The sequence below is a fragment of the Delphinus delphis genome, chromosome 1 (assembly GCF_949987515.2).
Source record: "Delphinus delphis chromosome 1, mDelDel1.2, whole genome shotgun sequence".
Taxonomy (NCBI): Eukaryota; Metazoa; Chordata; class Mammalia; order Artiodactyla; family Delphinidae; genus Delphinus; species Delphinus delphis.
In genome coordinates this window covers 37,327,934-37,351,170 of record NC_082683.1, presented here as the reverse complement: position 1 = coordinate 37,351,170, position 23,237 = coordinate 37,327,934, and the positions used below count along the sequence as shown (strand labels likewise).

Genomic DNA, 23,237 nt, shown 5'->3' with positions numbered 1-23,237 from the left:
CACTTGTTTGGTACTTAAGAGCAACACAAAGTACAACATTGGTCCTCACCCTCCATGGGCTAAAAGTCTAATAGGGATGACAAGATATAACAATATAAGGTCATGTGATTGTGTATGAAATAAAATAACAAATTCTAAAAACAAATCTTAAACAGATTTGGAATAACTAAATTAATTAAACACTTTATTTATTTACACAGTTCAGAGGAGCAAGGATCAGCTTAGACTATGACCATCAAGGGAAATTTTACTGAAAAACTAATTTGAACAGATCTTTGGAGGATGGTCCAGATTTGGATAGTCAGGGAAAGTCTGGAGAGTATTACAGGTTAGAAGAGGTGGTTAAATAAAATGTTCTGAAAATAGAAAACACTGGGCATATATGAGGGATACGGAATGAACCATTCTGATTACCTGGTAGCACTGGAAAAATACCAGGACTGAGGGTCATTATCCTAGTGTTAATGAAGCTTTCAGTGTAGATAAGATCTCTGAGGGAAAGAGGATAGAAGAAGAGTAAAGAATGGGACAATAAGACTTGGGGAAATACTTAATATTTCATAAATATTAGGAAAATAACAACATAGTCAACAGGATTAAGAAATTGTAACTCAGACATAGAAAAAATCGTATGCTATCACACTTCTGGGTGGGTGAATTTAAGATGGCAGCTGGCGTTGTCAGCACTTGTCAATTGCTGCCAATAGGTTGAGGGAAATAACAGAGGGGATTTGGACCTTAGCAGTTGGAAAGTTTTTGGTGACCTTTGAGTTGAGGTTTTAGGAGAGTAGTGTAAGGCTGAAAAACAAGATTTCAGAGGATTCTGGAATTATGTGAGTGGAAGTGGAAGTAGTGGCACCTTTGAGACTTGACAGTAAAAGGAAACAGAATATAGGTGGTGGTAAAGTTAAGTGAAAGGGTGAAGAAAATCTGTAGGAAGAAGTGACTGGGGACAACTTGAAATATACTTGAAAGGTCATTAAAGGATCATGGCCCAAGAAGAAATGAATGGGAATAAACTGATTGACAAATGGAATTATTTTTGAAAGGGGTTTAGGATACTTGTTCCTCTGATGTAGAAGGAAAAGAATATGAATTCAGTCAAGAGAGCAACTCCTATAAAGAAAGAAACTGGGTCTTCCCTGGTGGCTCAGTGGTTGAGAGTCTGCCAATGCAGGGGACACGGGTTCGTGCCCCAGTCCAGGAAGATCCCACAGGCCGCAGAGCGGCTGGGCCCATGAGCCATGGCCACTGAGCCTGCGCGTCCGGAGCCTGTGCTCCGCAACAGGAGAGGCCACAACAGTGAGAGGCCCGCGTGCCGCAAAAAAAAAAAAAGAAAGAAACTGTGGCATGGAAATTAACTGCAGGGCTTTGAAGTAGACAGATGACACTTTGCTCCTTCTTTGTGATACAACCTTGGACAAGTTTCTAACATTATGAATCTCAATTTCATCATGTAAAGTGGAGGTAGTAGTGCCTGTCTTTTAAGGGTTTTTTGAGGAGTAAATGAGGTACTTGTAAGTGGTAATAAATGGTAGCTATTATTATCAGCATGGCAGCATACCTTTTGTTTGTTCCATTCCTTTAGAGTTTATAAAGTTTTCGTAAGTGTTAACTTCATGTGAAATGTCTGCAAGCATTCTGTTAGGCAACAGCAGAAGAGTATAATAATGAGTGAGACAGGGCTTCCCTGGTGGCTCAGTGGTTGAGAGTCCGCCTACCGATGCAGGGGACACGGGTTTGAGCCCCGGTCCAGGAAGATCCCACATGCCGCGGAGCGGCTGGGCCCGTGAGCCATGGCCGCTGAGCCTGTGTGTCCGGAGCCTGTGCTCCGCAACGGGAGAAGCCACAACAGTGAGAGGCCCATGTACCGCAAAAAAATAAAAATAAAAAATAATGAGTGAGACAAACTCATATCCTCACGGATCTTAGAAGTCTTTTGGGGAAGAAGAAGTGACAAGGATAAAAGTCATAACACAGAGCTTAAGATCAGTTTAGCCCTGTTGTGTAGAACTGAGTTGAGGATAGAATGAAAATAAGAAAACTAAAGTCTGCTGTTAACTATCCTTGCAAAAGGTAGTGAAGCCTGAACAGGGATGATGCAAGTGAGCAGAGAAGGGAGGTGGTGATGGCACACAGTGGGAAGCAAATCAGAGGAGGAAAACAGGACACTGAGCATTCATCCCCAGGAAACTGGGATAACTGTGGAACCATTTCACTGAAGTTAGAGAAGAGAGAAAGAGTTTTCAGGAAAAGTTGATGAGAGTGGTTCTGGGACCCTTGAATGTGAGATGTTAGAGGAAGGCAGAGATGAGATAACTAGTAGGCAGGTGTGGATTTATCCATTCATTCATTTTCTCTACGCGTTCAACAGTTATTAAACATCGAATATTTGTGTATTTAAAAGCTATATGCCACTAGAGTCAGAAAAATAATCTCAAAGAGTTGCTGTCTAGTGAAGAGACACATATAAAAAATAATTGTACTGCCCTGCCTGGAGAGGGTCCTCAGAGCCTTTACAGATGAGGTCATATTTGAACTGGTTTTTTTTTTTTTTTTTTTTTTTTTTTTTTTTTTTTTTGCGGTACGCGGGCCTCTCCCGTTGCGGAGCACAGGCACCGGACGCGCAGGCTCAGCGGCCATGGCCCACGGGCCCAGCCGCTCCGCAGCACGTGGGATCCTCCCAGACCGGGGCACGAACCCGTGTCCCCTGCATCGGCAGGCGGACTCTCAACCACTGCGCCACCAGGGAAGCCCTGAACTGGGTTTTGAAGTGGCAAAGGAAAGAGAACTACTATTCGTTGCCATCTTACTATGTTCCAGGACATTCACTAGGCCTTTTACATATAACAGTTACCTTAATCCTAGGATGTAGAAAATTATGTAATATATGAGGTTACATTGCTAATAAAATTATGGAGTTTGGGACTCTAAAACAAGGTTTGTCTAACTTCAACTAGGGCTCTTTCCACTGCCCCAGAATGCTTCCCATCTTGAAGCATAAAAAGGAGAGAGGAGGATGAGAATTCTGGTTTTAGAGTCAGACTTCATGCCACTCGAAGTACTTGGAATATAGTACTGACATATCCTAAACTAGTCAACAAATGGTAGTTTTAAAACAGTAGGAGACGGACTTCCCTGGTGGTCCAGTGGTTGGGAATCCGCCTTCCAATGCAGGGGATGTGGGTTTGATCCATGGTCGGGGAACTAAGATCCCACATGCCACAGGGCAACTAAGCCCACGCGCAGCAACTAGAGAGAAGCCTGCACGCCGCAACGAAGACCCAGAGCAGCCAGAAGAAAAAAAAAACAGTTGGAGTTTGTTAGGGAGGAAGTAGGTGGGGCATTCCAGGCAGAGGAGCGCTTTGTTACCAAAAAAGCGGGGGGAGGGCGGCTTCCTTGGTGCACAGTGGTTAAGAATCCGCCTGCCAATGCAGGGGACACGGGTTCAAGCCCTGGTCCAGGAAGATCCCACATGCCACAGAGCAACAAAGCCTGTGCGCCAGAACTACTGAGCCTGCACTCTAGAGCCTGCGAGCCACAACTACTGAGCCTGCATGTGCCACAGCTACTGAAACTCGCATGCCTAGAGCCCATGCTCTGTAACAGGAGAAGCCACCGCAGTGAGAAGCCCACACACTGCACGGAAGAGTAGCCGCCGCTCACCGCAACTAGAGAAAGACCACACGCAGCAATGAAGACGCAGCACAGCCAAAAATAAATAAAATAAAATAAAAAAAGGAGGCAAAACATGCCATGTCTGGGAAAAGACAAGTGGATGGCTGGTAGTTGGGAAGTGGTGGGGAGAAGTAAGACTAAAGCCAAATGATGGAGGTCTTTATAAAAGCTCAGGTGAGAGTTTAGGGGTCACATTAGCTCCATGATTTTAACAATTTGAATGATTAAACAATTACAAATAACTAGTTTTTCTAATGAAGTTCACCTAGGAACAGATTGCTGTAGAAGAGCACTGAGTATGCCTACATCCACTGAAAGGAATTCAGGAGGCGAGAAGAGAATGAAGCATCAGGGAATTGAGAAGGGAAAGAGGGACAGGTTCAGAAAAGATAGGTAACAAGTAATCTCTCCTTCTACAAAAAGATATTTTAAAGCTGACCATTGAATGTAATATGAAGACAAGATTTTTGCTTATTTATTGAAAGAGCTGTTTCATTAAAATGGGGATAGAGTTGAGTGTTGCAGGGAATTAAATAGTAAGAATGAACAAGTGAAAGGCAGCAGATACTGAATTATGCAGAAAAGTTTGGAAATAAAAGGATTGTAGTAAAAGGGAAAATATATCTTTGTTTTTTCCCCCTTCGCTTCAGTAAGGTGGCTTAGCATGTTTGTAGATAAAATGGAAGAACTTACTAGAGAGAAAGAGGTTAAAGATACAAAGGAGAAATAATTGATAAATTCATAAAGGAATGAGAACAAATGGATGTAGAATGGTAGAAAGGGAGGGGGACCTATCAAAGGAACTTGAGATGCAAAGGAGAGAATTGGGGAGAGTTTGGATCCAGTGACGAAATTTTTTTTTTTAATAACTATTTTATTTTTTAATTTATTTTTGGCTGCATTGGGTCTTCATTGCTGCACGTAGGCTTTCTCTAGTTGGGACAGGCAGGGGCTACTCTTCTTTGTGGTGCGCAGGCTTCTCATTGCAGTGGCTTCTCTTGTCGCAGAGCACAGGCTCTAGGCGCGCTGGCTTCAGTAGTTGTGGCTCACAGGCTCTAGAGCACAGGCTCAGTAGTTGTGGCACACGGGCTTAGTTGCTCCATGGCATGTGGGATCTTCCCAGGCCAGGGATCGAACCCACGTACCCCGCATTGGCAGGCGGATTCTTAACCACTGCGCCACCAGGGAATCCCCGGATCTTCTGATGTCAGTCCAGTAGGAGAAGACAAGATCATTTGAGGTGGAGAGTTGAGGTTGATTTGGAGTTAGGAGAAAAGGAGAGGATATTTTAAAAAGAAAACTGCAGCTGATACGTGATTCACTTTAGTGGATTCCTTTTTTTTCCTTCCTTTATTGATTGACTGAAGTGTGGTTGATGTACAATATATAAGTTACAGGTGTACAATATAGTGATTCATAATTTTCAAAGGTTATACTCCATTATTCCTCATGTTGTACAATATATCCTTGTAGCTTATCTTATACATAATAGTTTGTGCCTCACCTCAGTGGATTTCTACATATATAATTCCTCTAATAAAGGGGGTACAGGGCATAATGGTTTTCTCTAGTGAGCAACCAAACACTATATAATATAGTGTTTGAATTACTGAAAATTAAGTTGGAATAAAGTTGGAAAGAGATGTCAGTATCCTGTTGCACGTAACACTGTCTGGTAAAACTATCATACTACTGTGGCAGACACTCACCTGTTTCTGTGCCCTGAGGTGGCAATATTAAAAGACAAGGCATCTGGTGACCCTGTGCAACTCTGGGAAACTATTGTCTTTGATATTTAGCCTGAATAAGCAGCCATCTTTAGATTTTCATCAGTGCAAGAAAAAAATTAATTTCCATTCCAGTTAGGTCGTTGTCTCTTTTATCTGCTGGCATGCTCTTTTTGGAGGCATTGTGGAAAACAATATTGTATCCTAGTTGAGTAACCTCAGACAAATTACATAACTTTCTTAATGTCAGTGTAATTCTCTGTAAAAATTTGACATAATTATACCTGATTGGGTTAAGAATTAAATAAAATAGATCAAGCATCTGGTACATAGTAGATAACTCTGTGAAGTTTATTCCTTTCTTTAGCCTATATTTTCTTCTTTAATAACAAGAAAGAAATCCTTTTCACTCAGACCCTTCCTTTGTCCTAGAGATCTCTTGGTTCTAATTGTTTCATTTTGGAAAAACAGACTTTTTTACTTTCTTTAGCCTCACTCCATTGATGTGCCTCAGACAAGAGTGATTGACTCAGGAAAAATGGAGTATTCCATCTACACTATGCTGCCATCATAGTTGGGGTCAGGGCCAGAGTGACAGAATGGGTCCAGACCCCACAAGACCGAGCAAAAGAAGGACCTCTGGACTAAACCAGGATTGTCCAGCCATTTATATTGCCCTCCCTGGCCTGTAACTAGCCTCCTGCCATCAGTGTTCCTAGAAAACATCATTTTTCTGATGTGCTCTTTGGAGGCAGGGGTGGGGGGTTGTCAGGATTACATCAGAGGTTAACAAACAGCACACTATAAAAGAAAACATTTGGGGGGGGTCAAATAAGTTTAGAAAATGCTGTGTAGTATATCTGCCTCTCAATTCACATATATAGTTAAGTGCTTTGAGAAACAGCACAGTAAAAGAAACCTGTTGTCGAACTATATTCAGCCTAGCATCTCCCAGGCTTATTGGACTAGGGCTCTGTTTTTGAGAAATACCTGTTAATATCCCATGGCTTTTCTGGTTCCTGTCTGCCTTTTTCCTTCAAGGTTATATACCTCCCAATCGTGTTGAGACAGGTGAACTCTTGGAATTCATGTTTGCACATAACATTTCACTCCTTATGATCTTACAGGCTGAGCTTCTGTCTGCATGCTGTTCTGACTGATTTGTTCTCTCTTCCCATGTAGCCCAGTGCGTGGAAAGCTAACAGAATGGAACACAAATCAGGATCCCTTTCCTCTAGCCGGGAGTCTGCTTTTACCAGTCCAATCTCTGTTACCAAACCAGTAGTACTGGCTGGTGGTATAGTTTTAAGCTCTCCCAAAGAGGTGAGTGAGAATAAAGCTAAGCAGCCTTTTCTAAAGTTGCCCTTTCTCGTTTACTTAAACTGAGGTAAGTGTTGTGACGTGTACAGCTCTAACTCCATTTCCTTTGTAGTTATGCTTAGCTCAAAGTCATTTTTTTTTACTGGTGATTCCCATCAGCATCCAAAGATGGGCAGTAGCTGGGTGGGGTCATTGCCCTTTGGTAAACCATGGTTGGCCTGTGTTTGACTGGCGTTATGCTGGCATCTGGAGAAAGATCGGAGAGGTGCTATTTAAACCATCTGGTTTTAACTGTAAGAACTCAGCAGAGCTGAAGTCTGTTTAAATGAAAAGGATAGTTTATTTTTGGTAAAAGAGTGATAAATAGGCTACCAGATTCTGGAAAGCAGTACCTTGTAGAAGTGACCTAGAGAATCCCAGTACTTACTCTTTGCTGTCAAGAGCAACCTATTTGTGGTATTTGCCCAGAGCCCCGCCAGCACCACTCCTCCAATTGAGATCAGCTCCTCTCGTCTGACCAAGTTGACCCGCCGAACTACTGACAGGAAGAGCGAGTTCCTGAAGACTCTGAAGGATGACCGGAATGGAGACTTCTCAGAGAGCAGAGACTGTGAGAAGCTGGAGGATGTAAGAGCAAAGGGTTTTTCTGGGGCAACATAAGTGTTTTTCTATGTTATACATGTGCTTTTTGTTCTTAAGCGAGAAAGATGTGGTACATTTTTAAAATGACAGAGATTTGTCTGGAGGAGTAACAGTCTGTGATAAAGCGAGTTCAGTTCTTTGTTCAGCATATTTCAAATTAGGGCTCATTTCAGTGATAGCTGCCTTGGGACTTAGTGCTCTTAAACAGGGCAGCACTGCTTAAGCCTTGAATTGAAGTTGGTAAATTATAGAAGCATATATATATATATATATATATATATATATTTTTTTTTTTTTTTTTTTTTTTTTTTTTTTTTTTTTGGCTGCTCCAGGTCTTAGTTATGGCATGCAAACTCTTAGTTGCAGCATGCAGACTTCTTAGCTGTGGCATGCATGCAGGATCTAGTTCCCTGACCAGGGATTGAACCCAGGCTCCCTGCATTGGGAGCACAGAGTCTTACCCACTGGACCACCAGGGAAGTCCCTTTAAGGATTATATTTAATTCTAATATAAGAAAATCTGACGAACAGAACCGTAAAACAAGAGGGTTTCTTTTTGGTATCCTGCAACAGGAAGGTTAGAGTTCCCTGTCCAAGAGGGTAATGGCAGCTCATTCGTATTATCAGGAAACTTGTAAGTTTTGGTCGCCTTGGAACTAGGGTAGTTGTGCTCCCATCCACATTCTAGTTAGGGAAAGGACAGAGCCAAAAACCTGAAAACGGATGTCTGTCCCTTTTTTAAATGCTTTCTTAAAAGCTACCCCTGCAATTTCCACTTACATTTTATTGGCCAACTGTCAAATAGCCACTCCTAGCTGCAAGGGAGCCTAGGAAAGTGAACTTTTTAAAAGCTGAGCGCATTGGTTCCTTAGTCCAAATCAGTAAGGAAGAATAGAAAATTGATATTGCATAGGCATCTAGTAGCTTCTGCCACAGTTGCCATAACCTGAAGTTAAGATGGTAGCCAGTTAGTATCCTTTGGAAATCTTATTAGCAAGATGAGCAAGTTCTCGTTTTTAAGTGGGAAAAACCTATTGGCTGAGATCCTCTTCTAGAAAGCATTTTCCTGGGTTCTTACTTCTTAATCTCTTAGATTGCTTATCTTGCCCCAAAGGGGTATTAAACCAAATAATGTCCTTCCTTTCCTTATTTCAGTCAGAGGACAACAGCACACCTGAACCAAAAGAAAATGGAGAGGAAGGCTGTCATCAGAATGGTCTTGATCTCCCCGTAGAAGACGAAGGGGAGGTCCTCTCTCACTCTTTGGAAGCAGAGCACAGGTAAGTGAGGGTCAGATCACAAAGCATGCTGTGTATGGCCTACAAGGAGTTTCAACATACTTAAGACATTTCAGAGTCCCGTACAGAGAGAAGTGCCCCCAGCACCACACCTTGTTCTCTCTGTGTGCCGCAGGTTGGCCTGTTGCCCACTGGGTATTCCTTTACAGACTCAGCTAGCGTTTTCACACCCTCCTCTCCAAGGCATTCTTGTAGTTTAGTTTCAGACTCAGTTTACGGCTCCAGTTGGAAGGGGTGGGGTGGGATGAGACCTGTTTCCTGGTGCTGTTGTGGTGGCCCCTTGGCCCCTCCTGGCCCAAGTGAGAAGTTACCACAAGACCCCTTTAAGGGGCCTTGGGATTCATGAGGCCCGAAGGTAATGGAGCTTGTTCTTTAAATGAGGGCCTTGAACACAGAGCCAGCCAAGCTGTGTGGGCAACTGGATGGCAGATGGGGCCTGCCAAGTACCTTCCTGAAAAGGGGCTCCTGTCCAGAGGAACTTTAAAAGGGGTCAACAAGATCACAAGGTTATGGAGTCCACAGTGCCATGAAATTAAAAGAGAACTTAGGTACATGTGGCTATGTACTAATTTGCTCACAGGAGACAAAGTGAGATTTCTTCTGTTTCGTCTGTGGGATAGTTTGACTCTATACTGCTACTTCTACCGTCCCTTCTCTATAGCTCTTATGCTCTCCAAAGAGCAACTACGGAGATCCTCCATCTAATTCCAAGCACCTAAGTAGTCATAATTAAAGCTTATCCCACTGGGAAGAAAAGAAAAACCCAAGTTTCTTCTCTAACATCTAGGTGGGTACCATTGCCCCTGGGCTGGAAAGTTGTGGATTTCTCACTTATGCTTAAAGGTATATTTTTTTTGCCTGACCTGCCTCTACCAGGTTATTGAAAGCAATGGGATGGCAGGAGTATCCTGAAAATGATGAGAATTGCCTTCCCCTCACAGAGGATGAGCTCAAAGAGTTCCACATGAAGACAGAGGAGGTATGTCATAAACTTTTGCTGGAGACCAGTTAATGACTAGGAGAGAAAGGAGATAGGACAATCATTGCCCTTAGGAAGCCCCAGTTTAGGGTGTGAGAAAGACCTTGAAAAAGAAAAGTTACTTAATAAGTTGCCATTGTAGAAATATGGAGGAGCATCTCATTCTGCCCAGGCCAGTGGTGGACACAAAAACCAGGTCAGTAGTTAGCAGATTTCAGAAAGCAGTATGTTATTTCATCCTGGAAGCTCTAACTCCTTATCAGAACCACAAGGCTATATTCCCGAGGTTATGGGCTGAGCCCTTGGTGTCTGGCTAAGCAGGCTAACCCTCTGCTTCCAGCTCTGTGGTTTCCCTCTGGTAGTCCAGCCAGAGCCAAGAAGCCAAATAGCCTATCTGAATTTCTTCAACAAATGCCTGCATTCTTTCTCTGAGTAAAACACTGCCAGGTCTCTACAAACTTCATGAAACTTACGTTCAGGTGGTATATATTTAAAGCATAAATAACAATAGTGTTAAAATCCTATAAAGAAAAGTATAGGTTGACATAAAGACTTTGCTACTCAGAACTCTGTTCCCCTGTCATTGTCATCACCTGAGAACTTGTCGAAATAGGAAATCTCAAACTGTACCCCAGACATACTGAATCAGTCTGCATTTTAAAGAGATCCTTAGGTGATTAATTGGCACATTACAGTTTGAAAAGCACTGCTATAAGAAATCTTCAGTCTCTTAGAACGGTCCCCCTCTACATTCTGCCTAGAATTGAATTGAGACCTGGGCTTTCCCAGGTCCCATGGGCCAGTGTAGTTACTGACGGTTGTCTTTTTCTTTCTTTCCCTTGCCAACCACAGCTGAGAAGAAATGGCTTTGGGAAGAATGGCTTCTTGCAGAGCCGAAGTTCTAGCCTATTCTCCCCTTGGAGAAACACTTGTAAAGCAGAGTTTGAGGACTCAGACACGGAAACAAGTAGCAGTGAAACATCTGATGACGATGCCTGGAAGTAGGCTTATAAATGCTTACTGTTAAATCTGACCCAGTAAACTCAGCTTGTGCATTTAAGGGTTATACAGAAGAAATCATTCTTTTCCTTTTCCTTTTCTTATGTTGTTGTTGAATACTTCATGCACAAGGGAAATAATCATATCCCAAAGAGAGAGCGAGCGATTGGCTTGTTTAGCTTTTGTTGTTCTTCCCTGTTATCTGCTTAATAGAACTTCATGTGGTGGGAAAGATTTTTAAAACACACACACATACACACAGTATATATGGGGCGATGCACAGGTGGGAGCTGGCAGGGCAGAGAGGAGGAGACACTGGTCTGCAGCAGCAGCTTCTACTACCAGCCCTTGGGGCACTCACCCCTGTGCTCAAGCAATCATTGTCAATGACAAAGTGACTATTGAAGTTATAATTGTATTAAATTAATGCTAATAATTTGGATATTTTATTTTATTTCTGGCTGCTCGGGTAACATTAGCCCTTAACCCAGCATATATGGTTTTTTCACTTTTTTTTTTTCTTTCTGGGTACAGCTGTAAAATATTTGGATATAGGAAATGTGTTATTCTTGCAGCCTTGATATTCAGGGTGGATTGTAAAATATACATTTTTGTGAGATTTCAAAGATTAAGATTATTTTGATAACATTATTTACAGATTTAAAAGATGTGGTTATCACAAGTCTGTTGAGGGGGAAAACTACTGCATAAAATAACTAACTTGGAATAAATATTTTGCATCAGTTTGGATTGTCTTGTGTAAGAAGTATATTTTCTTTAAAATTAGATGAGTGGATTCTTTTTTAGGGCAAATACTACTTTTAGAGGTCTGAGGGAAATCTGAATTCAGACACACCTGTTTCTCCTTTTAGCAGATATGTTTTTGATGCAGAAAAACCTGTGCAATAAACTAGCAGTAATAAAATCAGAAACCCAAGTTTCCTTTCTGAAACTGTTTTTCACTGCCCATGTATTTACCAGTGTGCCTATTTTTTAAGGAAGTCTGTGCCTCAATTTTTCTGCTAAATAAGAACATAGGGTGTCCCGGGCATTGTGCAAGGCCCTGGGAATGCAAGGAGCACCCAGCTCAGTAGGGTTACATAAAAAATGGAACCTTAGGCCAAGATCTGATGGATGATTAGAAGTTAAACTAAACAACAGATACCGAAACTGGCACTCTTCAGCCAGCCCTACAGCACATGGTCCCTAGTGGATATACAGGCCCGAGATCATGCTCTAATGGGAGACAAGCAAAGGAATAACAGGCCTGACCACTTGTTAGAAGGGTAAAACTAACTTGTAGTGTAGGCTCCAGAAGGGGTAGAGACTAGAGGTAGAGTAACCAGCATAATTGCTAGATCCTAAAGGCTAGGAAGGCAGAGACCTTATGTGCCATAACGTATGGTAGTCTCTCCTGCTAGTAGGGGCTTCTCCTGCTAGTAGTATAAGCAGTGCACATATGAACTGTGGAAATGGTGATTGAGATAGAACAGAAAGAACTATATCATATTTCATTGAGTATATCTATTTTAAGACATTTTATGTACTAATAAGAAAACTTGCCAGTTATGACACTCCGTTAATTGTGAATCCTGATTTCAGTGTTAAAATATGAAAAAGTGTGCATCGTAGGATCAATGAAATACTATAAAATGAGCTATAAATTGGAAATGAGAAGTAGGTTGACATAGAGATATCCTATATGTTTGGTCTTCGGCTTTGCCACTTAGTAGCTTTCTCAGAACAAATTTCTAAAAATGTACCTCTTTTCCACTTGGAATTGAGCTGGACAATTGAGATTACATACTTTGAAACACTTTGTAACCTGCTGCTAGTCATAGCTTGGCCTTACATACCTGGGAGCGGGGGCACCACTACCTGCCTTGTTTAGAAACATGGGGCTAGGTCAGAGCTCCCGCCTCTGTTGGATTCATATATTTGGGTGGGGGTGGCAGGGAAATCTGGTCAGCAGGAACGGGGCCTGTGTGGCCCCTGGCTAGTCCTGAGTGAAGAGTTTACCTTTCTGTATTTGATTCCCTCTTCTGATTCATTGTGTTCTCCCAGAACTTTCAATTCTTCAGCTGTGTTGATTATCTTGTGGGGGCGGCAGGGCGGCGCCTAGGGGCAGGAACTAGGAGTTAGGGGGCCTTGGTATGACTTGGTTATGCAAAAGATGTTACTTCCAGAGAGGCACCGTGCAAGGAAAAGCTTTTTTTTGCAGTACGCAGGCCTCTCACTGTTGTGGCCTCTCCCGTTGCGGAGCACAGGCTCCGGACGCGCAGGCTCAGCGGCCATGGCTTACGGGCCCAGCTGCTCCGCGGCATGTGGGATCTTCCCGGACCGGGGCACGAACCCATGTCCCCTGCATCGGCAGGCGGACTCCAACCACTGCGCCACCAGGGAAGCCCAAGGAAAAGCTTTTAGTCTACGGGAAAGACATGGTTTCCAGGCAGAATGCCTCCTCTTACTCAGGTATTCCTTGGAATGGAGAATGACACTAACTTGGGTTACATCCACTTGGGCAAAACTAGAACGAACAAGGTGACGCTTCCCTGCCAGAGGCTATTAAATAACCAAGACGGAGTATGTGATATGGGCTCAGCTAGTTTAGGAGGCAGCTCTTTGCTCCCTTTTATTAATATAGGCAAGAAAACCAAGGTGTGGTGTTAGAGACTTGCCCATACTCATGCAATGAGGTGGAACAGATTTTATGACATCTTTTTCAAGCCAGGGGCTCCTCCCTAAGGTGACCAAGCCTGCCCGCTCACTCTCCAGACCTGCCCAGACCTGAGGTTGTTGCCCAGGGAGCTTTAGCTCCTCTCCAAACATAAACTTGAACCGGTAAACCTGGCCTTTCCTCTCTGCCTTTGGCTATTTCATCCTCCTTTCCCTTTCCCCTGCCCCTCTGTTCTGTCTTCTGCAGGTCTTGGCTGCTATCAGGAAAGGAGTCCCATCCCATGGACTCCCACTCCGGGGAGCTAGGGCTCCTGCCCTGTGGGTCCTGTGACATGGTTTTCCGTTCCTGGGCCCTGCTGGCCACCCACACTCAGCGCTTCTGCATTGGCCGTCAGCCCCGGGAGCTGACAGTTGGAGAACAGCCCCCAATAGCCACTGAACCACGGGTACCCAGGGTAAGGGCCTCCTCCATGGCCATGAGATGGTACTGAAGTGACTGTAACTCTCAGAGGATTCCTCACCCCACACCCTGTACCCAGGTTGTGCCAGAAGAACACCAGGGCCTCCCAGACCAGGAGGCCAGCAAATCGGCTCTGAAGAGGCTAACAGATGAGGTATACCTGGATTTCCCCACTGAGCCTCCCCACCAAACCTATAGATCACGCGTGGGTGAGATTACCCCAACATGGAGATTGCGGGTTACTGTTACCTCCAGGTGCAGCGGCTGCGGCTGTATCTGCAGGAAATGCGACCCAGCATAACAGAGGTCCCCAGAGGGTCACAGGGGCCCTGGAGGCGGTCAGAGGCACCGACTCAGGGTCCCAACTACGGGACTGCTGGGAGCCCCGGCGAGCGGCTGCGGGCGCTGCACCGGACTCACGCAAGGCTCTTGGCAGAGACCAAGGCACAGAGCTGTGCCCTGGAGCGACGCGGCGAGGGTAAGGGAAAAGAGGGGGACTAGGGCCCACCCTCCCCCTTGGCTTGAGGTCGCCCGACCCGTTCTGATTTGATCTCTTACCCCCTCAGAACTGAGCCGGCACCTCCAAGGTTTGGCTTGGACCCGGGACGGGAAATCACGCATATTCAGCCTGGAGCGGGAGCTTCGAGAACTCCGGGCAGAGGCCGGGCGAACGCGGGGTGCTCTAGAGGAGTTAGGGGCGCACGTTCAGCAGCTACAGGCCAACCCCGGGTGAGGCCGACGAGCCGGATCCCGGGAGCTCCGAGTCACCGGCTGGCGGGGGGGCGGGGCCGGAGCGGGGGGCGGGGCCTGGCCCGGCTGGACGTGCGAGGTATGCACCCGGACTCGGCTGGAAGGCCGCGCGAGTGAGGTCGGGAAGGGGCGGCGCTGCCGGAGGCCCGGGGTCTGGGTCCTTGATTCCGCCCCCGCGCCGGCCGTCCTCCACCCCAGGACCCGGCTGAACGCCTTACGAGAGGCAGAACTCTGTGGTCCGGTGCTACAGGCAAACCCAGGGACTCTGGCTGCGGAGATCGGGTAAGATCCGGGCCCCGAGGCGGGCACGGGGCAAAGCGCTGATCGGTCCTGGAAAAACGCTTCTGCCTTCTTGTCCCCTACTCCCTAGGGCCCTGCGTGAGGCCTACATTCGAGGCGGGGGCCGGGACACCGGCGTTCTGGGCTGGATATGGCAGTTACAAGTGGAGGCGTCAGCTCTGGAGCTTCGGCGGTCGCGGACCCGCAGGGGTGAACATGAGGGGGCCAGCCAGGAGGGCCTTAGCCCTGGGGAGAGAAAAGGGCGATGAGGGAGGACATCTTTGGCTTGGGAACCACTTGAGCAAAAACCCAAGGTAGAACACCTGTCTTTGCGGGGGTGCCTGCAATGTTAGCTGACAAGTCCAGCCTTGTCCAGAGAATCCTAAGGCTGGAGAGCTGCTCAGAGCAGCTGGTCACCAGCTGTCAGAGATGACAGGTCAGACTTGTTCAATCGCAGGAAGACAGGCAGGTGCCGCATTCAAGGAGCTTCTAGCAGTGGAGGCTGAAAATCGGCGCCTGGAGGCAGAAATCCTGGCTTTGCAGATGCAGAGGGGTGCAGGCCGGGTGCCCTGGGGTCAGTGAGCACCCAATTCCCCCCCGCCTAGCCCTCCCCAGCAGGCCAGGCTCAGAGGAAGGGGTTAGAGGCACCATGCACGGGGAATAAGACCTGTGTCTGAGCCCAATCAGTCTGTGTCCATGCCAATCTCCAGGTGTCCGTAGGGGTTTGGCTCTTGGGGGAGGAGTACCTCAGCCCAGTTACTTGCTGCGTCCTGCTCAAGGGCGCCCTACTCTTCCCCTGCACCTAGGGCACAGGGAGCCGAGACTTGTGGCCAATCCCAGCCCACGCCTGAGAAGAAGGGAAGATCCCCCAAGCCTCCCGCCTCCAGTGGCTCCCCCGCTGCCGCTGCTTCCACACTCCACAGGCGTCCTATTCTTGGGTGGCGCCGAAAAGGCTGTGAGGACCCAGGGGTTGGGACAGGGGCAGTTCTGCTCTGTGCAGTTGGGGGAGCATAGAACACCTAGGAGGCTTTCTGGAGGAATTGACTCTTCCCCTGCAGTCGCAGCTTCCTGGAACCATGACCAGGAACATGGGCCTGGATCCACACTTCCTCCTGCCCACAACTGACGTTCTGGGCCCTGCACCCTACGACCCTGGGTGAGGCCTGCTCCCTCCTTTGACATCCTTTGTGACTTGGTCACCACTGCTGGTTAAGGAGACCCACTAGGGCCAGCTAGGGTGGGGGGACTGGCTGGGGGTTGGGAGGGTGAGAGGAGGACTTGGGTGTGTGTGCGCTTGAGGCCTGTGTTTCCTAGGGCTGGCCTTGTCATTTTCTATGACTTCCTGCGGGGCCTTGAGGCTTCTTGGATTTGGGTGCAACTATTGACTGGCTTGGCCCGAGATGGACAGGATACAGGAGGGACCACAGCGTTGCCCCCAGCCCTTTGCTTGCCCCCACCTCCAGCTCCTGGGCCCATGGGCAACTGTGCCATCCTTGCCAGCAGGCAGCCTATACCCAGGTCAGTAGGTGGAGATTTATGATGTTGGTGCTTTTTGCCGCAATTGAGGCTTGTCCCTCATTCTGCTACATTTTCTCATCTGTATACAGGGCCACTGGCCCTGAGGGCCAAGTCCTAGGAAGGGAGCAGAGCCACTTCTGGCTCCTGACACCTGTTTTTGGTTGCTCTAGACTACCACCTTCACCATCAGTATCCTTGGTCTGTGAGCTGCAAGCCTGGCAGGGGCTGGCATGGGCTAAAGCACCACTGCCAAAAGCCTGGGCCTCGCTGGTGCTATTTGACCGGGATCAGAGGGTACTAAGTGGTCGCTGGCGTCTCCCACTTCAGACCCTTCCTCTGGACCCCAGCCTTAGCTTTGGGCAGCTGAATGGGATTCCCCAGGTGAGTGTGGAGGATGGGGACTGGGTCCTCCACGGTACAGATGCAGTACCATTTCACCTCTTCCCAGGTAGGTCAGGCCGAGCTCTTTCTGCGGCTGGTGAATGCAAGAGATGCAGATGTACAGACACTGGCAGAGATCAATCCAGCAAGTGCCCACGAGTACCAGTACCCACCTCTGGTGAGGGCCCAACTATAACTGGGGCCCCCACAGGTGTGGCTGATGTGGTTAATAACCAGCATTTGTTGACCACTATGTATGTGCCAACCCACTACTAAATGTTTTCTGTGAATTAACTCATGTGACCCTCACATATCCTATTAGGTATGTACTACTGTGTAACCAAGTAAGAAAATCAGAGCACAAGGTTAACTTGGTTCACAGTAAGCAGTTGACTCTAAGGTGGTCTGACGCCAGAAACTGTGCTGTTAACCTCTACATAAACCTTTTGCTAAAGATCGACCTTCTCCTTGTTCCACAGGTGCCCAACTCATCTTCACTGGAGGCCAGCTCCCTGGCCCCAACAGCTGGCTTTGTTGACCCCCCTCCTCCTGAAGACCCCCACCAGCGGCAGAGTCAAGCAGAGAGAGGAGGGTTTGCGCCCTCAGCACAGCTTTGACCCACCCCCCCTGGCTTTCTGAGTCCAGAAGAATGGGCGTGTGAGTAGCTTCACAGGCACAGGACTGGGGCCTAGACTGAGGCCTGTTCTCCCATCTGCAGCTTTACTACTCCATGTTCTGACAGAGGGTCTGGAAGCAAATACAGATGTGAACACACAACATGAGCTCCCATCACAGCTCTACCACCTTCCACAAGTACTTGGCCTTTCTTATCCTTTTGTAAAAAAGATTGATGTGAGGATTAAACAGATATGTCAGGTATTTACAGTATTGCCTGGCATATAAGAAAATTCTCTGAAAGGTGACTTGGAGACAGTCTTTCATTCAGCTAAAGGAACTTGATGAACTCATTCCTGTTTTTTTTTGCTAAAGCCAGTCTTACCGCCCACTTCTTCATCCAAATCCAAGCTTCTTCAGGACATCACCCAGGAAGCCTTCCAGGTTCTCAAGGTCACCATGAAACAGGGAGCTCCTGTAGCCATATATACTTACAGAAAGACAACCCAGTCATGTTCCTCCCAAGTTGGCGGCAGGGGGGATGGTCACAAGTGAAACCTGAATTGTTATATTGGGCGTGGCCCCAGACCCCAGTGTCAGCCAAAGGTCAAAGGCCTGGTAGTCAAGAACTCCCTCCGGGCTTCCCTGGTGGCGCAGTGGTAAAGAGTCCAGGTTCGTGCCCCAGTCCGGGAAGATCCCACATGCCGCGGAGCGGCTAGGCCCGTGAGCCATGGCCACTGAGCCTGCGCGTCCGGAGCCTGTGCTCTGCAACGGGAGAGATCACAAAAGTGAGAGCCCTGCGTACTGCGCAAAAAAAAAAAAAAAAAAAAAAAGCTCCCTCCGCCTCCAACATTAGATATTCAAACTGCAGGTTCTAACCTGCTGTCTCTACAGTGCAGCAAAGTAGCCCTATGAATGCTGGAAATACTAAACCCCTTAGGTAGTAGAGGGCAGGCACTGTTTGGAATTCAGATCCAAATACTGCCTGGTGAATACCAATTTCTTAAAGGTCAGGTCAGAGGCAGCCGAGTCATGGGTCTCACACTAGCCCTGTACCCTGGACATCAGCGAGGGCCCAATGGGATGGCTTTAGTAACAGTGCCCTAACCACCAGCACCCTTACACTGGGCAGCCAGAACTGCTGACCCATTATCCACCTTTCAACCCCACATCCCACTGAAATGCTCCAGGCAGCCCATGATCCCACTCTAAGATCTTTAAACACAAGTCCAGAGACCAAGAGCTTTTTAGCATCTTTATTTAAGAAGTCAAAACTGTGGACAGGTAACAATTCCAACTGTTGATATTTTCTGTTATAACAAATATAACTCAACCAGCCAGTTCTCCCCCCAGATTCCTTCTTCCAACCACATCCAGAGTGTCCATCAGTCAGTCCCTTAGTCACTTTCAAACCAGAAAGCTCAATTTTCTACAATTAGCACACCAGTTTCCTCAAGGATCACTCCCCCCTCCCCAGCCCCAAGTTTTCTTCAGTTCTTTTTTCCAGGACAGGATTATGGCCCCAGTTGGAGACGAGGTGGATAAGACAGGTGCCACCTAAGGCCTGGCTTAGAAGCTGTTATCAGTTCACAGTCAAAGTCCATCAAACAGTATCAGCACCGAAGAGCAAGATCTTCACCAAGTCTTGTTTTTTATAGCTCCTGTCCAGGGAGAGCACCATTCAAAGTTCACAAGACAGCTGGGTTCAGAGTATTTAAGATGGAAAAAATATAGCACCATTGGAAGATAAGGGCCTACAGCCACACTTGATTTCATCACCTCCACATGAGACAGGAATCTGGATTAGAACTTCCAACACAGAGATCAGTAGAGGAGGGAAAAAAAACCCACAAAAACCTTTGGCCACCATATAAAACCCGGAGTGCTCCAAGGCACACATTTAGCCAATATTTAAGGAAAAAAAAAAATCATCAAAGCCTCAACCTTTGCTTACAATCTTTATTGAAGTTATACAAAAAGAATCCCCCAAAAGTGAAAAAATACATTATATACAAAAACACTTTCCATTGGGAGGAAGGCTCTCCTCCCTCTCTTAACATGCAGTGCTTTCAACTGTAGCTCCAGCCTCCACTGTCCCCTCCACTGCTGCCCGGCATTCAGCCTGATTCTCAGCCTGGAAGATAAACAGGGAGCCTGGGCATAAGTGACCCTACTTTAAGCCATTCTTTCTTACACAACTGAGCAGGCCTCAGTCAGAGGAAATAAACACAGGTCCCTTATCTGCTTTGCTCTCTACACTAAAAGAGCAATGACCACAAGTTATAAGGCCATTTCCTAAATTCTCTGTAATAGGGCCAGTGTTCATATTAGAAAGAGGAGCAAAAAAAGACTGAATGGTCTTGCCAATTAAGTGTCTTCTCATACATTCATTAGAGTGGGACCGGTGATATGTATATAGGTTCCATTTGTCAATGAGACGTCCTATATTTTGTAACCAAACTGTTTCCTGTATGACCTCATTGTTTTTGAGGGTTGCACTCAAGTAATCCAAACAGGCTCAAGTTGGGGAACATGCACTTAGAACGACTGGTTTCCCCAGGCCCTGAGAACAAGGGGAAATGAGGCAAGTGTCCAAACCCTGCTTAACTGCCCACCTCCTCCTCCATGTTTTCCGAAACTTCAGTTCCACTGGAGACAGCATCCCCACTGCCTCCATTCACCTCCAGCTCTTGTTTGGCTTTCTTTGCATCATCTTTCCGGGGGCTCTCTTCCTCCGGTTTTCTCTAAAGATATAATTAATGGTGAAGGCTTCACAAGTGTGCTTAATGTTTTCAAAAGGACAACTGTAAAACAATTCCTTAACGCCCCCCTCTTCCCTATGGTGCAAAGATCCCAACACCAGGATTCACAGCTCTAAGGGTCTCCCTGGCCACAACCTGTCCTCTGCAGAAACAGATTGGTCTGCCCAAACATACCAATTCAGCCTCTCTAATGGAAGAGTGGGGTGGGGATGAGGAATAGATCTGAACAGTAACCAACCCACAAATTTGAATTCCTACATTTGAGTCAGGAAACAAAGCAAGAGTTCAGGCTCTTCCACAAGAGAAAAAAATTACTGCAACAGGCAGAAGGCAGACTCACACAAGTTTAAGTATCAAGAGATCTGCTGCTGAATGACTACTGTAAACCTGCCAGCTTCCTAAGATGGGCTGATCTGACCAGTCCTCCTCATCACCTTTCCTGAGAGCCCTTGGGCTAAAAACCAGGAAAGTTTTGCTAGAAGACATACTCAGTCAAGACCGATCTTCATTCAAATCCTCGCCTATTTTTGCAAAACGAATGTCTTATTGCACCTAGTATGAGGGGTGTTCATAGGAAAGATACTCCTCATGTATCATTTGGAGGAAAAAAAAATGCAGAGTGAGAAGAAGACAGAAAAGAAATGACCACATATAGATTTACCTTCTTTCTGACAAGGTGAGAAATATCGGTCACACAATTTGATGAGGAAGCACCATCTGTTGGCTTTCTACAGGCGATCTGGCAATAAGAAACCTTTGTTAGCAATGTACTCCTAGACAAACACTGAGGTCTAATATTAAGTGACAAAAACCACCTGAATACCCACCATGGAGACTGAAGAGCCTCCTCCACTAGGAGTGAAACCTGAAGTAGAGCTCTCCACCTGTGTGAGAGATGACAAACCCAGGTGGGTCCCAGGACAGAGCCGACCAGGTCACCCACCTACAAGCAACTGTTTAAGACTTCAAATACTAGTGGCCACCATATAGTAGCAACATCACTCACCTCCTCTACTCATACCCGTGGTCACACATAGTAAGTAGCTGAGATAGAATTCAAACCCACACAGTCTGGCTCCAGAGCATATTATCTTAAGCATTAATATTTACTATGTGAGAGGAACAGTATATGAGTTCTCACATTCCCTCTGACCTCCAACTCCCTGGAAACCAAGTCATAAGTTAAGATTCTTAAGCAAATGTCACGCTAATACCATGATAAAGGGCCTTCAACAATATCGAATATACTATTATCAAAACTTTAAAAGGAAACCAAACAAACCAGAGTTGCTTTCAGAGCCAATTCAGCTACATTCCCACTACGCTGGGACTCCTTTGCATCTTCTATCTTCTCTCTAATTTCAGGTAGCAGCTCCTTCAGCTCCTCAATTTCTTTCTCATATTCAGTAGGTGACCCTTCGGCCTCCTTCATATGCTCATTAAGTACAGCTAGGAAGAACAGGCTGAAGTGATCAGTAACAGATAACACAAAAGAAGCCTTTTTTTTTTTAACTGTCAATACTGGATCCATCAAAATCATTGTGGAAACAGCTGATGCTTACTCACCCATTCTCTTCTCAATGACTTCAATAGATTTGCTGAACTGTGCCACTGCTTCATCATACTGAGAGTTGTACCCATAGGCCAAGCCCAGCTGGTAGTGGGTCTCTGCAAGGAGCCGATCATGGGCTTCCAGGTACTGCTCCTGCAGGTTTAGGCAAGCCTGGAACTCCTCCACAGCTTGGATGTAATTCTCTAACGAAGAGAAAAATAGCAAGCAACACTTCTAAAATTTCAGACCATGCTGCAGGAATATGCTCCCATCTTATATTTCATTTTTCTTTGTAGCATCTCCAGGACCCTTGACTAAAAACCATCAAAATGACTTTAAAAAACCTACTGAGGTGCTTCCCTGGTGGTGCAGTGGTTAAGAATCCGCCTGCCAATGCAGGGGACACAGGTTTGAGCCCCGGTCCGGAAAGATCCCACATGCCACGGAGCAACTAAGCCCGTGCACCACAACTACTGAGCCCGCACTCTAGAGCTTGTGAGCCACAACTACTGAAGTCTGCGTGCCTACAGCCCATCTCCGCAACAAGAGAAGCCACCGCAATGAGCAGCCCGTGCACTGCAACGAAGAGTGGCCCCCGCTCACCCCAACTAGAGAAGACCACGCAGAGCAAGGAAGACCCAACGCAGCCATAAATTTAAAAAAAAAAAAAAAAACCCTACTGAGAAGGACTTCCTTGGCGGTCCAGTGGTTAGGACTCCGCACTCCCAATGCAGGGGGCAGGGGTTCAATCCCTGGCTGGGCAACTAAGATCCCACATGCTGCACGATACGGCCAAAAAGAAAAAAAGCCTACTATCCTTTTAAAGCTAATTGCCCACAATTTATGATCAATTGAGCTAAATTTTAAGGAATTAGAGGAAGATTAAGGCAGGGGCAAGGGATGTGTTAGAAAAGAGAGTAAAATGGAAAATGTATTACCAGATTCAACACTAACTTCTCCAAGTTTAAGATGTGCCTGTGCAGCATAAAGCTGAGCTTCTTTCGTGTCTTGCCTAAAAGAAGGAAAGATGGTCAGAAACCTTATTAATAAGCATCTGTCGAACCCTAACTGCTTTGTCTTCAACCACCAAGCTCCCAACCTAGAAGCACCAAGAGTTTTACCTTTTAAAAATGATCTTTGCTAAATCCAGCATATCCCAGGCAAGCTCTAGGTTCCCAATCTCCTCTTCTTCATTTTCTTGAAGAGACTGAAGTATATCCAAATCATTAGTATTAGGCAGAAGTACAAGACAGGCATCATTTGATTATAAATCTAAATGTATAATTTAGTATAGCTTGGGGGCGTGGGACGGGGAGAGACTGATATAGGATTCAAAGTTCATATTTTTCTCCCTAAACCTACAGAATGGACCCCTACAAAGTCTACCCCATATCACCTTATCTCAGTGATAGTTAGCAGTGATATGTTGGGTCATGTCCTAACTGACAGGACCCCCTGGGTTCAAATGGATCTGTCTATTCCCAGCATGAATAAAGGGTCCCCAAGCCCTAACCAAGAAACAGCTACCTATAATAATCATGCCTACACTAGTAAACCAAAGTCCCACAATAAGAAAGTAGACAATGATACTGAACAAATAA

The 23,237-nt window shown here is 46.1% G+C and overlaps 3 protein-coding genes across 6 annotated transcripts in view; 2 read left to right on the top strand and 1 right to left on the bottom strand.

The window, feature by feature from the left end:
• The window catches only part of GPBP1L1 (GC-rich promoter binding protein 1 like 1), a 56,918-nt gene extending 45,338 nt beyond the window's left edge, over nt 1-11,580 (top strand). For all 3 annotated transcript variants that reach the window (XM_060021389.1, XM_060021382.1, XM_060021376.1), the window contains exons 8-12: nt 6,588-6,728; nt 7,194-7,352; nt 8,523-8,647; nt 9,542-9,644; nt 10,497-11,580. In XM_060021389.1, the coding sequence (XP_059877372.1) occupies nt 6,588-6,728; nt 7,194-7,352; nt 8,523-8,647; nt 9,542-9,644; nt 10,497-10,649 (681 nt within the window). In that variant the 3' untranslated portion in view covers nt 10,650-11,580. The remainder of the gene's footprint in view (nt 1-6,587; nt 6,729-7,193; nt 7,353-8,522; nt 8,648-9,541; nt 9,645-10,496) is intronic.
• Nucleotides 11,581-13,572: 1,992 nt separating this feature from the next.
• CCDC17 (coiled-coil domain containing 17) lies at nt 13,573-17,935 on the top strand. The gene is given in 14 exon segments (XM_060021368.1): nt 13,573-13,765; nt 13,829-13,933; nt 14,035-14,257; nt 14,346-14,508; nt 14,728-14,811; nt 14,900-15,018; nt 15,266-15,382; nt 15,615-15,733; nt 15,867-15,964; nt 16,123-16,326; nt 16,497-16,707; nt 16,775-16,885; nt 17,187-17,254; nt 17,256-17,935. Coding segments are annotated over 14 exon segments (1,878 nt in total). The 5' UTR covers nt 13,573-13,600; the 3' UTR covers nt 17,347-17,935.
• Nucleotides 17,936-18,532: 597 nt separating this feature from the next.
• Nucleotides 18,533-23,237, bottom strand: part of NASP (nuclear autoantigenic sperm protein) — a 35,845-nt gene continuing 31,140 nt past the window's right edge. The window contains exons 8-15 of one of the 2 annotated variants that reach the window (XM_060021351.1): nt 22,758-22,843; nt 22,575-22,648; nt 21,651-21,839; nt 21,367-21,533; nt 20,912-20,968; nt 20,746-20,823; nt 19,938-20,066; nt 18,533-19,456 (exon numbers count right to left, since the gene is read on the bottom strand). In XM_060021351.1, coding sequence (XP_059877334.1) covers nt 19,376-19,456; nt 19,938-20,066; nt 20,746-20,823; nt 20,912-20,968; nt 21,367-21,533; nt 21,651-21,839; nt 22,575-22,648; nt 22,758-22,843 — 861 coding nt within the window. In that variant the 3' untranslated portion in view covers nt 18,533-19,375. The remainder of the gene's footprint in view (nt 19,457-19,937; nt 20,067-20,745; nt 20,824-20,911; nt 20,969-21,366; nt 21,534-21,650; nt 21,840-22,574; nt 22,649-22,757; nt 22,844-23,237) is intronic. The other variant, XM_060021358.1, reaches the window with a different exon arrangement.